The following is a 16,374-nucleotide window of genomic DNA, read 5'->3' on the forward strand; positions in this document are numbered from 1 at the left end:
CGCCATTGGGAACAATCATTCTGAATCTACCCTGTCTAATCCTGTTAGAATTTTATAAGTTTCAATGAGATCTCACTCTTCTAAACGCCAATGAATATAATCCTAACCAACTTAGTCTCTCCTCATATGACAGCCTGGAAAACCTTCGCTGCCCTCCCTCGATAGCAAGAACATCCTTCCTCAGATAACGACACCAAAATTGCACATAATATTCCAGCTCTGGCCTTACCAACGCCCTATACAATTGTAGTAAAATGTCTTCTTTCCTATACTCAAATCCTCTTGCAATGAAGGTCAACATACTATTTTCCTTCTTTACTGCCTGCTGTATCTGCACGCTTACTTTCAGCGACTGATGCACAAGGACACCGAGGTCTCACTGAGTATCTACCTCTCTCAATTTACACCCATTCAAGTAATAATCTGCCTTCCTGTTTTTGCCCCCGAAGTAGATAGCCTCACATTCATTCACATTATCCTGCATCTGCCACGCACCGTATACTTGGGGGCCCCCAGCATGAAGTCACAGAAATCCTACAGTGCAGAAGGAGGCAATTCAGCCCATTGAGTCTGCACCGACCCTCCAAAAATGCACCCTACCCAGGCCCACTCCCCCCACATTATCCCCATTATCCCACCTAAACTTTGGACCTTAAGGGGCAATTTAGCTTGATCAATTAACCTGCACATCTTTAGACTCTCAGAGGAGAAAGGTCCAGATTGTTATGAACTTTTGTGTGAAAATTTGCTTCCTGATTTCGTGTTTAAATGTCTCGACTCCAACTTTATGACGTCCCTGTAATATATTCTCAATTCCTCACCAGAGGTAGTAGTTTGTCTTCATCTACACTATCAAATCCCTCTATCGTACTGATCACCTCGATTATAGCACCCCTCCTCATTCTCTGAACTCAACCAGTACAAGTTACATTTATACAACTTGTCCTTGTAATTTAGCCCTTTATGATTTAGTATCATTCCGATGAATCTGCTCTGCACTCCCTCAAAAGACCAATATATCTTTTCTGATGTATGGTGCGAAAGCTGAACTCCAGATGGATTCAGATCAAAGCTCTGCAACTGAATCATAATTCCTTCACGTCTGTATTTCAATCCCCTGGAGATAAAGGAGCCAACATTCCATTAGCCATTCTTGTTATAACCGTTTCTTGTTGTACCTGTGGCTTTTAGTGATTTGTGTACATGGATATCTAAATCTCTGCACTACTCCAGCACCATGAAGAGAATATACCCCACTGTCCTTCTTCAAACCAAAGTGAATGACCACAGCCTTTTCTATATTTTTAAACAAGCAGATTTTGCATTTGTTTTCCGATTTCAGTCCACCAAGTATCAGATTTATGGAACACACTATTGCAACTTGCCATCGAGGGACCTGAGCACTCCGTCTGTGCATTATCAAGAACGCCACACTCCAATCAGAGTCACACTCCTTCCAGTACACTCTGATAGAGCGTAACCCCGATTTCCCCCTTCAGTAAATGTCCGAGATCTTGGTGCTTTATTCTTAAGAGTGGATTTCTCCCTGATGTCCTGGCCATTATTTTTATCTCTCGGCCAAACAGATTATCCAGTCATTATATTGTTGATTGTTGGACGTTTCTGCGCACAAATTGGCCACTTTAAAAAAAATTAATTGTTGGGATGTGGGCGTTGATTGCCCATCCCTAATACCCTTGAGAAGATGGTGGTGAGTCACCTTCTTGAACCACTGCAGTCCATGAGGTATAGGTACACCCACCGTGCTGTTAGGGAGGGAGTTCCAGGATTTTTGACGAAACGGCAGTGAGGGAACAGCGATGTATTTCCAAGTCAGGATGGTGAGTGACTTGGAGGGGAGCCTCCAGGTGGTGATGTTCCCAGGTATCTGCTGCTCTTTTCCTTCTAGATGGTAGTGGTTGTGGGTTTGCAAGGTGCTGCCGAAGGAGCCTTGGCAAGTTCCTGCAGTGAATCTTGTAGATGGTACACAATGCTGCCACTGTGCATCGGTGGTGCAAGGATTGAATGTTTAAGGTAGTGGGTGGGGAGCCAATCAAGCCGACTGCATTGATCTGGACGGTGTTGAGCTTCTTCAGTATTGCTGGAGCTGTACTCATCCAGGCAAGTGAAGAGTATTCGATCACACTACTGACTTGTGCCTTGTAGATGTGGACAGGCTTTGGGGAATTCGAAGGTGCTTGCTGCAGAATTCCCAGCCTCTTTTATTTCCTACACTACAACAGTGACCGCACTTCAAAATATTTATTTGGTTGTAAAGCATTTTGAAATTGTAGAAAAATACGTGATAGAAATTAGTCTATCTTTGTTTTGGGGAGGCTAGTGTGTGTCTCCCTCTAGTGAGGGTTCTACCTCACTTCACCCTTCAGTGTTCTGAGCTGATAAATATGTGATTTGGAGCCAGTCTAACCTTCGCTTATTGTATTAAATGGACGCTTCATAGAGCGGCAAGGTGATGCAGTGGTTAGCACTGCTGCCTCACGGCGCAGAGGACCCAGGTTCAATCCCGGCCCTGGGTCACTGTCCGTGTGGAGTTTGCACATCCTCCCCATGTCTGCGTGGGTCTCACCCCCACAACCCAAAGATGTGCAGCTAGGTGGATTGACCATGCTAAAAGTGCCCTTAATTGGAAAAGAGATAATTGGGTACGCAAAATTTTAAAAAATAAAATAATGTTTTAACTAAAATAAATAAATGTCGCCTCAGAATATTTTGAAGGATGTTAACACACCTTGGAATGGCATGATTATGTTGAATTTTAACCTGCAGCATTTGTTGTTTGTTTAAATCTACAATGTTTATATTGTGCCCTAATTTTCTTCATTCGGGTATAGGAGCAGGAGTAGACCATTCAGTCACTCCGAATTGTTCCACAATTCAATTAGACCATAGCCAACATCTTCATAGAATCATAGAATGTACAATGCAGAAGGAGGCCATTCGGCCCATCGAGTCTGCACCGGCTCTTGGAAAGAGCACCCTACCCAATCCCACACCTCCACCCTATCCCCATAACCCAGTAACCCCACCCAACACTAAGGGCAATTTAGCATGGCCAATCTACCTAATCTGCACATCTTTGGACTGTGGGAGGAAACCGGAGCACCCGGAGGAAACCCACGCACACATGGGGAGAATGTTCAAACTCCACACAGGCAGTGACCCAAGCCGGGAATCGAACCTGGGACCGTGGAGCTGTGAAGCAATTGTGCTAATCACTATGCTACCGTGCTGCCCTCAACTCCATTCATCCGCCTTAGTTCCATAGGCCTTAATACCCCTGTATTAGAAATCAATCAATCTCTAGTTTGGTTATTCAAATTTCTCTGAGGATTCAGAGCCTTTCAGGAGGCATATTTCCCCCATTTTCACCTGCATGCGAAGAAATGCACCTTATTTCACTCCTGGTTGACCTAGCTCGAATTGAGATGTGGCTCCTAGTTCTGGATTTCCCCAACAGGGAAAATCGGTTCTCTCTAATTAGCTTTTGAAATCTTCTGTGTCATTTTTAAGCACCTCGATCAGATCTCCCTTCATTCTTCTAAACCCAAGGGAACACAAACCAATCTGCAACCTGCCCATGAAATTTAACCCCTTGAAGCCCTGGTGTCATTCTGACGAACCTGTTCCCCTTGGTCATCATATCCTTCCTAAAGGATAAACTGAGCACTACACTCTAAATGAGAAACTGTCAAAAGTTTTGTACAACTAAAGCATCATTTCCTCCCCTTTGTGTTCCCACTCCATGGAGATAAAGTCTTTTGCCCTTTTCGATTACTTTCAAACGTGAACTAAGTGGCTATTTTTCATGTGGGATCATTGAATGATGATCTTGAATGGGGACCCTAAGGCGGGGCTCACTCCTACTCTATCTTTCAGGGAGAGTGCAGACGACCAAGACCAATGTGCTGCCCAGGCTCCTCTTTCTGTTCAGATCCCTCCTTATCTACGTCCCCAAGGCCTTTTTCAACACAGTTGAGAAGTTAATCATGGCTTTTGTGTGGGGGGAGGGAAGAGCCCTAAGATTAAGAAGGTCCTTCAATAGAGGAAGAATGTGGGAGCCCCCCCCCCCCCCCTCCCCCCCACCCGCCAGATGCTCGAAAAGTCCAGTCGGTCCAAACGTGGAATGAAATGAGGCAGCACTTTGAACTAACCAAAATGTCCACCATGGTCCCCATCCACTCTTGAACTGAGTGGCGTGTTTGGCCATTTCAGTCAGTCACATTGTTATGGGTCTGGAGTCACATGTAGGCCAGACGTGATAAGGATGGCAGAGTGGCATGGAAGGACAGTGGTTACCACTGTTGCTTCACAGCGCCAAGGTTCCACGTTCGATTCCCGGCTTGGGTCACTAACTGTGCGAAGTCTGCACGTTCTTCCCGTGTCCGCATGGGTTTCCTCCCACAAGTCCTGAAAGAAGTGCTGTTAGGTAATTTAGACATTCTGAATTCTCTCTCAGTGTACCCGAACAGGTGCCGGAATGTGTTGACTAGGGGCTTTTCACAGTAACTTCATTGCACTGGTAATGTAAGCCTACTTGTGACAATAAAGATTATTGTTATCTGCAATAATCACAGGTTCACTCCTGCAACAAATGGATGCCTCCTTCAAAATGTGGAGACAGGGCGAGGGAACACTGACAGTTACGGACATGTACACGGATGGTAGAGAACCCATGGCGAAGTTTCAGCATCCGAGAGGGAATGATCTAAGGTGCATACAGGTCAAACACTTCCTCCGGAAGGAAATGGCGATGTACCCCCAGATACCAGGGCATTCACTATTAGAAAGACTACGAACGCGGTGACCTATGGGAGGGGAATAATGCAGACATGTATGGACAACTGTTAGAAGAGGTACGTTCACCCCTGGATGAGACAAAGAGTAAATGAGGAAGAACTAGGCAGGGTGATAGAGGGAAGACTCTGGATCGAAGCACTGCACAGGGCAAACTTCACCTCCACATGCGCAGGGCTGAGCCTCATGCAACTAAAGGTGGTGGACAGGGCGCACCTAACGAGTGCACAAATTTCCGGAGGTGGAGGACAAATGTGAACGATGCCAGGGAGGCCATGCCAACCACACCTACATGTTGTAAGCGTGAACCAGACTTGTCGGGTACTGGATGTCCTTCTTTAAGGGTTGTGGGAGTGAGGGTGAAGCCGTGCCCATTAGTGGTGGTCTGAGGGGTTGAGAAGCCAGAGTTCTTCATGGGAAGGGGGGGCTGATGCCCTAGCCTTTGCCTTCTTGGTTGCCACCAGAGACTCCTGAGTGGCTGTTGTTCGGCGCCACCCAAGGCTGCAAACTGACTGACTTGGCAGAATTTCTCAGGGTGGAGAAGATAAAGTTCGCCATCCGTCGGTCGGAATAAGCTTTCACAGAATGTGGAAGCATTTCACCAACTTGTTTCAAGACTTGATTGTGACCAGCAACCAATGAAGTAGTGAGGGGAAGGGGTGGGCACGGATAGCAAGTCGGGGAATAAGGAAGAGAAAGAAAGGGGGGGGAACTAATGCACCCAAGAGAAATACGGGAGACAGGCTGAAGGGAGGGAAACTATAAAATACCGGTTTGCTGGCAAATTTTAATGCCTGAACCACACTGGACATAAACCATTTTAAATATGTGTTTTGGCCAGGTCTGGCAACGTAAAGTCCACAAGAGAAGTATATTCGTTAAGGGGGGCCATTGTTACAGTTGTTGGTTGGAACCTCTTCTTTTGTTGATATATGTGTTGGTCTTGTTTGGCCCTTGAATTTGTGATATAAAATGTTAAATGCTCAATAAAAATACTTTCAATAGAAAGGAATGGGGGACCCTAAACAATTTTCCATTCTGACCATCAACCATGCTGTTGTTACCACTACACTCGACTATTCTAATGCCCTCTTGGTCAGACTTCCAGCCTAATCCCATGGTCATCAAAAACTCTGCTTCCCAGCGTATTCCGTTCACCCATAGCCACTGTGCTGTCTGACCTGTATCAGCTCTCATTTCAATGATGCTTCAATACTCAAAGTTTCATCGTATCGCTCAAATCTTCTCCAGGGCCTTGCCCCTCTTAATGTCTCTACCTTGTCCAACCCCATGACAAGCACGGCCCCACAACATGCACGGCCCCAAAACACGCACGACCCCACAACATGCACGGTCCCACAACACGCACGACCCCACAACATGCACGGTCCCACAACACGCCCGGCCCCACAACACACACGGCCCCATTGCCAAGATAGAACATAGAACATAGAACAGTACAGCACAGAACAGGCCCTTCGGCCCTCGATGTTGTGCCGAGCCATGATCACCCTACTCAAACCCACGTATCCACCCTATACCCGTAACCCAACAACTCCCCCCCCCCCCCCCTTAACCTTACTATTAGGAAACTACGGGCAATTTATCATGGCCAATCCACCTAACCCGCACATCTTTGGACTGTGGGAGGAAACCGGAGCACCCGGAGGAAACCCACGGACACACGGGGAGGACGTGCAGACTCCACACAGACAGTGACCCAGCCGGGAATCGAACCTGGGACCCTGGAGCTGTGAAGCATTTATGCTAACCACCATGCTACCATGCTGCCCCAAATCTCTACGGCTCTTCTAATTCGGGCCTCTTGCACGGTAGCATAGTGGTTAGCATCAATGCTTCACAGCTCCAGGGTCCCAGGTTCGATTCCCGGCTGGGTCACTGTCTGTGTGGAGTCTGCACGTCCTCCCCGTGTGTGCGTGGGTTTCCTCTGGGTGCTCCGGTTTCCTCCCACAGTCCAAAGATGTGCGGGTTAGGTGGATTGGCCATGCTAAATTGCCCGTAGTGTCCTAAAAAGTAAGGTTAAGGGGGAGTTGTTGGGTAACGGGTATAGGGTGGATACGTGAGTTTGAGTAGGGTGATCATGGCTCGGCACAACATCGAGGGCCGAAGGGCCTGTTCTGTGCTGTACTGTTCTAAATTCTAAATCAGTCTATTATTGGCACCTATGGGCGGAATATTCCTGAATATTGGCAAAAGCTGATAGCAGGCGGGGAAAATGCCGGTTTTCTCTGCCGTATCATCCTGGAATTAGTTTAAAAAAGAACGCAAAGGGTGGATCTCGCAATGTCTGCTTGAGCCCGCTCTGCCCGCAACTTGGGTAGGGGCAGCCATTTTTGAAGGCCACCCCAGTGCACAAAGGTGAACCAGGAAAACCCCTCTTCCCCACCCCACGTAACTCTTTCCCCTCCTCCCCCGCACGCCCACTACCCCCGACTCTTGTCCATCCCACTTGTAACATTGTTGGGACTTTACTACAGGCCTCCCAAAAGTGAGCGTGAAGTAGAGGTACAAATATGTAGACAGATTATAGAACAATGTAGGAGCAATAGGGTGGTTGTGATGGGAGATTTTAACTTCCCCAACATTGAATGGGACTCGTGTAGTGTTGGAGGTGTAGATGGAGCAGAATTTGTAAGGAGCATCCAGGAGAGTTTTTTAGAGCAGTACGTAAATAGTCCAACTCGGGAAAGGGGCCAAACTGGACCTGGTATTGGGGAATGATCCCGGCCAGGTGGTTGAAGTTTCAGTCGGTGATTACTTTTGGAATAGCAATCACAATTCCGTAAGTTTTAGAATACTCATGGACAAAGACGAGAGTAGTCCTAAAGGAAGAGTGCTAAATTGGGGAAAGGCCAAGTATAACAAAATTTGGCAGAAGCTAGGGAATGTGGATTGGAAGCAGCTGTTTAAGGGTAAATCCACATTTGAAATGTGGGAGTCTTTTAAGGAAAGGTTAATTAGAGTGCAGGACAGACATATCCCTGTGAAAATGAGGGATAGAAATGGCAAGATTAGGGAACCAAGGATGACGGGTGGAATTGTGAGACTAGCTGAGATGAAAAAGGAAGCATACATAAGATCGAGGCGACTCAAAACTGATGAATCTTTGGAGGAATATTGGGAAAGTAGGACAAATCTCAAACGCGCAATAAAGAGGGCTAAAAGGGGTCATGAAATATCTTTGGCTAACAGGGTTAAGGAAAATACCAAAGCCTTTTATTCGTATATAAGGAGCAAGAGGGTAACTAGAGAAAGGATTGGCCACTCAAAGACAAAAGAGGGAATTTATGCGTGGAGTCAGAAGAAATTTAGTGTGGCCAATTCACCTACCCTGCACATGGGATGTGGGGGTAAAACCCACGCAATATGGGGAGAATGTGCAAACTCCACATGGACAGTGACCCAGAGCAGGAATCGAACCTGGGACCTTGGCGCCATGCGGCGTCAGTGCTAACCACTGTGCCACTGTGCTGCCGAGAACCGCCATTTTGACAAGCTCTCAATCACCTGTCCTAACTTGGCGCTGACAATTCTGTCTGATAGTTGCTTCTGTGAGGCACCTTGGGATGTTTTACCATGTTAGGTGCTATATAAATGTAAGATGTTGATATAAATCTCCCACCCACCCTTGGTGGAGGGTGGAGGGAAGGCCAATGATATTGAGCTCACCCGGACAAAGCTAACATCAGCAAACTCAGCTTGGGTCAAGACAGAAGTTTAAAGAGAAAATAAAAACGGGCAGCACGGTGGCACAGTGGTTAGCATGGCTGCCTACGGCGCTGAGGACCCGGGTTCGAATCCAGGCCCTGGGCCACTGTCCGTGTGGAGTTTGCACATTCTCCCCGTGTTTGCGTGGGTTTCACCCCCACAACCCAAAAGATGTGCAGGATAGGTGGATTGGCCACGCTAAATTGCCCCTTAATTGGAAAAAATGATTTGGGCACTCTAAATTTATAAAAATTAAAAAAAAAAAAAATTTTTTTTAAAAGAGAAAATAAAAACTATATGTAGCAACAATCTTGATCTCGGGATAACCCAAAACACTTTGCAGTCAATTAAGTGTTTTTTTTAAAGTGTTGTCACAGTTGTAATTTAGGAAATGTGGCTGCCAACAACCAGACTGTAGAAACAGCAATGTGATAATAACCAATGATGATCAGTTTGTGTGCTGTTGATTGAGGGATAAATATTGGCTAAAGCGCCAGAAATAACTCGCCTGCTTTTCTTCAAAGTAACACCATGTGATCTTTCCCATCCATCTCAACGAGCAGACAGGGCCTCAGTTCAACATCTCGTCTGGCCTAGCCAGCAATGCCCATATTACATGATCGAATAAATCATTTTTTTAAAGTATCATGTCCAAATATGCAGCAAACAACCAACTCACTTTACTGCTGCACTCGAGTGTCAGCTCTGATTTTCTTTTTAAGCTCAGCTCCTGGAGTGGGAACTTGAAGCCACAACCTTCAGACACCGAGCAAACAGTGCTCCCAACTGAGCCACGGTTGGCACATCAATGCCGTACAGGGCAGTTAATTTGCTCCATGAGCCCTGGGGCACTTAGAACCCAGTATTTCTTTGTGTGAGCGCAGAGCTGGCTAAAACTGGCAACAAAGCCAAGGCATCTCCTTCAAGAGAATGCAAATTTCTAATGATTGGCAAGGTGAGGTGAAATTGAGGTTTTTTGTCTTGTGGCGTGAAATGCGCTGCCTGATAGGGTGGTGGAAGCAAATTCGAAAGGGAATTGGATAAATATTCTGAAAGAAAAATGTCCAGCATTCTGAGCCATGAGCAGGGTCGAGTTGGGTTGAATGGTCTCCTTCTCTGCTGTAAGAGTCTATGACGGATGGACAATAAACTACAAACCGCGCACAACAAGGTATTATTCTTAACGTGTCCCTCCCCCTTTTCTTCATCCTGATGATGATGAGCAAATCCAGCCCCCTCCCTGAAAAATCCAGGATGTGTGACCAGTTTTTTGCTGCACAACCCATCGCTAACTCACCGCACTGCGGATCTCTTCACCCTTTGCAGAGATGGAGCAGATTGAAGCCATCGCTAAGTTTGACTACGTTGGTCGATCGCCCCGGGAACTGTCGTTTAAAAAAGGAGCCTCTCTTCTGCTGTACCACCGTGCGTCCGAGGATTGGTGGGAGGGACGGCACAATGGATTGGATGGTCTGATACCCCATCAGTACATCGTCGTTCAGGACATGTGAGTGTGTGTGTGACTGACTGTTTGGGAACCTTAATCTTGCCTCTAAATAGGCATCACCTGGTAAGGCCTGGCTCCTAAAATTCAAGGGGACGATTTGTCTTGCTTTCAAAAGCATTGCTCCCACACCGTTACGATTCGCCACCTTTAATTCATGTTTTTTTTAAACCCCACCAAGTACTAGCTTGTTGATAGGGGGTCGGATTTGCGTGAAGGGATTCCTCCCAATTTCTTGCCATAATTTAGGGGGTGGATCTGTGGAAGTCCCACAGACATGACCTAATGGATTGAAAGTTTGAGTGACAAGTTGGTTGAACTTATGGGCAGCACGGTGGCATTGTGGATAGCATAATTGCTTCACAGCTCCAGGGTCCCAGATTCGATTCCGGCTTGGGTCACTGTTTGTGCGGAGTCTGCACATCCTCCCCATGTGGCGTGGGTTTCCTCCGGGTGCTCCGGTTTCCTCCCACAGTCCAAAGACGTGCAGGTTAGGTGCATTGGCCATGATAAATTGCCCTTAGTGTCCAAAATTGCCCTTAGTGTTAGGTGGGGTTACTGGGTTATGGGGATAGGGTGGAGGTGTTGACCTTGGGTAGGGTGCTCTTTCCAAGAGCGAGTGCTGACTCGATGGGCCGAATGGCCTCCTTCTGCACTGTAAATTATATGTAAACTCTATGGGTTAATCAGTAAGGGATCAAAGGATATGGGGATACAGTGGGAAAGTGGATTTGAGGATTATATAAGATTAGTCATGAACGGATTGAACGGTGGAGCAGACTCAGTAGGCTGAATGGTTGACTTCTGCTCCTACATCTGATGGTCTTATGGAAGTTCCATCCCGAACCTTCCAGCTGCAGTTAAATCCAGCCCAGGCAGCTGGGTTGAAAGACTGCTCTACCCAGCTATGTCTCCTCAGTGAGATGGGCGTGACTGGTCTTAACCCAGTCGTGTATGGGCATGGTTCTACAGCACACATCGGCAATATTGTGGTGTATGTTTCATCAATTGACAAACTTGCTCAGGCAAGGTACAGTCTGATTGATGTAGGAATTGGAAACTGTCACAATAGAATAGTCAGTAGACACTGTCCTTAGATTACGGCTGAGATACGCTGTTGACATGGAATAGATGAGCTTTACTCTGCAACTAACCCATATTGTACCCGCCTTGAGACTGTTTAATGGGTGCAGTGTGCAAAATTCCACATAGTCTACAGCAGTGGTAGGCAACCTGCAGCCCGGGGGCCACATGCAGCCCATCTGGATTCTAAGTGCAGCCCACGAGACATTTTGTTGCCTATTGCCCATGCTCAGAGTTGCCACATTCCGCTGATTTCTGTCTGCATTATTTTTTTCCTATCGGTATGACTGAAGTGATAGGCACGTAAAGCACGAGCAAATGTTGTGAGGTGCGTGCTGATTGCTCACAACATTGACTGTGAGAGCCGAGTGTCCAAAGTTTAAATGCTTATTTTGTTTTTACCATTTGAAGTTGATGAGAATTCTATTAATATGTAAATGATTAAGCATTTTCTATAACTGTATGAAATATTCAGCGTGTATTAAACATTTTCAATTTTACTCGTGGGGTCATGGTTAGTGAAGAAGCCTGATGTCAATCTTGCAGCCCACTGAGATGAAGGAGGGCCACTCATGCGGCCCACTCACTATCCTAAAACCATGAGACATAACAGCAGAATCAGGCCACTCGACCCATCGAATCCACTCCACTATTCAATCAAGGCTGATATTTTTTTCATCACCATTCTCCTGCCTTTTCCCCAGAACACCTGATCCCCTTATTAATTAAGAACCTATCTATCTCTGTCTTAAAGACACTCAGTGATTTGGCCTCCAAAGCCTTCTGCAGCATACAGTTCCAAAGATTCACCATCCTCTGGCTAAAGAAATTCCTCCTCATCACTGTTTTAAAGGATTGTCCCTTTGGTCTGAGATTGTGCCCTGTGGTTCTAGGTTTTCCTATTAGTGGAAACATCCTCTCCACAGCCACTACATCCAGGCCTCGCAGTATCCTGTAAGTTTCAATAAAATCTCCCCTCATCCTTCTAAACTCCCAACGAGTACAGACCCAGAGTCCTCAACCGTTCCTCATACGACAAACTCTTCATTCCAGGGATCATTCTTGTGAACCTCCTCTGGATCCTTTCAAGGCCAGCACATTTTTTTAGATACGGGGCTCAAAACTGCCCCCCACACTCCAAATGGGGTCTGATTAGGGCAGCACGGTAGCATTGTGGATAGCACAATTGCTTCACAGCTCCAAGGTCCCAGGTTGGATTCCGGCTTGGGTCACTGTCTGTGCGGAGTCTGCACATCCTCCCCGTGTGTGCGTGGGTTTCCTCCGGGTGCTCCGGTTTCCTCCCACAGTCCAAAGATGTGCAGGTTAGGTGGATTGGCCATGACAAATTGCCTTTAATGTCCAAAATTGCCCTTAGTGTTGGGTGGGGTTACTGGGTTATGGGGATAGGGTGGAGGTGTTGACCTTGGGTAGGGTGCTCTTTCCAAGAGCCAGTGCAGACCCGATGGGCCGAATGGCCCCTTCTGCACTGCAAATTCTATCTGAGTATTATACAGCCTCAGATGTATATCCCTGCACTTGTATACTAGCCTCTCGACATGAATACTGACATTGCCTTCCTAACTGCTGACTGAACTTGCATGTTAACCTTAAGAGAATCTTGAACAAGGACTCCCAAATCCCTTTGAACTTCTGATTTCCCAAACATTTACCCATTTAAAAGTTGCCCGTCAACAGTTCACAGCAAAGAAACAGGCCCTTTGACCCAATTAATCAATGCTGGCCTTTATGCTTCACACAAGCTTCTTTCCTCCACAAGATTCTTTCAGTATCCGGTTAAATTTGTTCCATTCTCAGTCATGTTTACCTGACTTCTACTTAAATACATTGATGCAGTTTGCCTCAATTACCCCTTGTGGCAACTTCCACATTTTTACCACTCTCTGGATTAAAAAAAAATCATACTCCTGAATACCCTATTAGTGACTACTTTGTATTTATGATCTTTACCTTTGGGCACGCCTTCACATGGAAACATTTTATCTATGTCTCCCCCATCAAACTCACTTGTTATCATAAAGACTCTTATCAGGTCAGCCCACAGCCAACTCACTTCCAGACAAAAAGGCATTGTTCAGTCTTTCCTGTTAAATATGTCCTCAGATCCCGTATCATCCTTATGAATCTATTTTGCACTTTCCTCTACATCCCTTTATAAGAACATCAGAAATAATCAATAGGAGCAGGAGTAGGGCATTTAGCCTTTCAATTCTTCTTTCCCATGTGACCAGACCACGTCTGATGATCTATCTCGCCTCCACCTTTCATCATTCGCATATCCCTCAATTCCCGAAGTAACCAAAAATCTATCAACCTCTTAAATATGTAACTCAGCATCCACAGCTCGGAATGATTGATGTATCCAGCTGAAATTCACTTTCAATTGATGTGAAAGATGAAACAGTTTAAAGGGAGCTTTATTGTGTATCTAATCCTGTGTTGTACCTGTCCTAGGAGTGTTTGATGGAGATAGTGTAGAGCAGGGGTGGGCAACTACGGCCCGCGGGCCGCATGCGGCCCGCCAAAGGTCTTTATGCGGCCCACCAAGATCAAGTCATAAAAAAAAATTTTTTTTTTAATTTAAAAAAAAGGTTAATTGGGGGGGGGGGGGCCTGTTGGGTTACTGGTATAGGGTGGATACGTTGACTTGAGTAGGGTTATCATTGCTCGGCACAACATCGAGGGCCGAAGATCCTGTTCTGTGCTGTACTGTTCTATGTTCTATATGAGGCGCCCAGAATCATAACCGGGTGAAACGCCATTTTTGAAAAGTAGAGAAAAAGAGGGCTAAAGGCAGGATGCCGCCGGGGGAAGCGCTGAGGTATATGCCGCACGCTAATTGGTTACAACCGGGACTATTAATTAATATACTATGCGGCCCTTTAAAATTGTGAATTTCTGAATGTGGCCCTTGCACGGAAAAGTTTGCCCACCCCTGGTGTAGAGGGAGTTTACTCTGTATCCCATGCTGTACCTGTCCTGGGAGTTCTCGATGGGGGCAGCGTAGAGGGAGTTTATCTAACCTAAAGCTGTACTTGTTCTGAGAGTGGTTGATGCTGACAGTTTAATGCAACAGTTATTTGAGAGGGTTGGCTGAGCATAAAATTGAGCATGTTTTTAAAGGAAATGCTCTAATGAGACTGATGTGATTGCTGGCTGGTTTCTGCTGTAGATTTGCATTGAAGGAATCTGACTCCTCTGGATGTGCTGTAGATTAAAATTAACCAGTATGATCTGGTTATCTTGCAATCTAGGGATACTATTACAGAGGAACACAAAAACCCACAACTAGGGCAGCATGGTAGCATAGAGGGTAGCACTATGGCTTCACAAAGCCAGGGTCCCAGGTTCAATTCCCGCTTGGTCACTGTCTGTGAGGAGTCTGCACGTTCCCGCCATGTCTGTGTGGGTTTCCTCCGGGTGTTCCGGTTTCCTCCCACAGTCCAAAGATGTGCAGGTCAGGTGGATTGGCCATGCCAAATTGCTCTGAGGTTAGATGGGGTTGCTGGGTTACGGGGATAGGGTGGAGGTGTGGGCTTAAGTAGGGTGTGCCTTCCAAGAGCCAGTGCAGACTCGATAGGCCGAATGGCCTCCGTCTGCACTCTAAATTCTATGATGATTCTATGATGATCTATGATTCTATTGTCTGATCCTGTGAGCCCCATGATGAAATATGCTTTGCTTCTTGTCCATGGAAAATAGCTTTGGAAATCACAGGCATTCATGTTCCGGGCAGCAAGGACCTGAATTCCCACAAGTACATTTTCACATCAGAGGTGCTCTCTCTCTCTCTCCTCTCTCTCTTCTTAACCTTGGGCGGGATTCTTCCCTACCCGGCGGGGCAGTGGGTCCCGGCGTAGCGGAGTGGCGCCAACCACTCCGGCGTCGGGCCTCCCCAAAGGTGCGGAATTCTCTGCACCTTTAGGGGCCAAGCCCTCACATTGAGGGGCTAGGCCCGCGCCGGAGTGGTTGGCACCACGCCGACTGGTGCCAAAACCGGCACAAAGGCCTTTGACGCCCGGCGCCGGGGCTGTCTGAAAGGCCTTCGCCGGTTCGCGCATGCGCCGGTGCGTCAGCTGCTGCTGACGTCATCACCGGCGCATGCGCGCTGGGGGATTCTCTTCCGCCTCCGCCATGGTGGAGGCCATGGCGGCGGCGGAAGAAAAAGAGTTCCCCCACGGCACTGGCCCGCCCGCCGATCGGTGCGCCCCGATCGTGGGCCTGGCCACCGTGGGAGAACCCCCCGAGGTCCGATCGCCCCGCGCCCCCCCCCCCCCCCCCCCCCCCCCCGGGGCCCGCTCGCGCCGCCGATCCCGCCCCCACCAGAGGTGTTTCAAACCACGCCGGCGGGAGAGTCCTCTCAGCGGCGGGACTTCGGCCGCAGGGGGCTCGCCGATTGGCGCAGAGGGCACGCCGATCGGGGGGGCGTGATTCCCGCCCCCACCAATTCCCGGGTGGCGTAGAATTCCGGCCACGGCGGGGGCAGGTTTTTCGCGGGTCCCGGGCGATTCTCCGACCCTGAGGGGGGTCGGAGAATTTTGCCCCTTATATCTGTTATATTCTGCATTTCTCTCTGATTAATCCTCCATGATGTCAGTCCAGAATCCGCTTTCAAATAGCTATCTGGCAGCTCAGGCCTTCCAAGTAAGGCAGTAAGCGACATTGTTGTATAATACCCGGGTGCCGGCTATGGCACTGTGGGTAACATACTCACCTTGGAGTCAGAAGGCTGCGAGATTTGAAAATCACTCCAGAGACCTGGCCACATCGAAGCTGAAACCCCAATGTAGCGCTGAGTGAGTGCTGCATTGTTGGAGGTGTAAGACATTAAACTGAGACCTGTTTGCCCTCTCAAAGACCCCACAGTCCTATTTCAAATGCAGAGGGCTCTCCCTACTGACTTGGACAATATTCATCCCTGAACTAACACTAAAACAGATAGTCTAATTATTATAATAATAATCTTTATTAGTCTCACAAGTAAGCTTACATTAACACTTCAAAGAGGTTGCTGTGAAAATCCCTGGTCGCCACACTGCGGCCCCTTTTTCAGGTACACTGAGGGAGAATTCAGAATGGCCAATTTACCTAACAAGCAAGTCTTTTGGGACTTGTGGGAGGAAACCGGAGCACCCGGAGGAAACCCACGCAGACATGGGGAGAACATACAGGCTCCACACAGTGACCCATGTCGGGAATTGAACCTGGGTCCCTAGCACTGTGAA

At 47.4% G+C, this 16,374-nt stretch overlaps 1 protein-coding gene across 3 annotated transcripts in view; it reads left to right on the forward strand.

Moving 5' to 3' along the window:
* srgap3 (SLIT-ROBO Rho GTPase activating protein 3) overlaps positions 1-16,374 on the forward strand; it is a 301,988-nt gene that overhangs the window by 273,412 nt on the left and 12,202 nt on the right. For all 3 annotated transcript variants that reach the window (XM_038810792.1, XM_038810793.1, XM_038810794.1), the window contains exon 19: positions 9,871-10,051. In XM_038810792.1, the coding sequence (XP_038666720.1) occupies positions 9,871-10,051 (181 nt within the window). The remainder of the gene's footprint in view (positions 1-9,870; positions 10,052-16,374) is intronic.

This window comes from Scyliorhinus canicula, chromosome 11 (assembly GCF_902713615.1).
Source record: "Scyliorhinus canicula chromosome 11, sScyCan1.1, whole genome shotgun sequence".
Classification (NCBI taxonomy): Eukaryota; Metazoa; Chordata; class Chondrichthyes; order Carcharhiniformes; family Scyliorhinidae; genus Scyliorhinus; species Scyliorhinus canicula.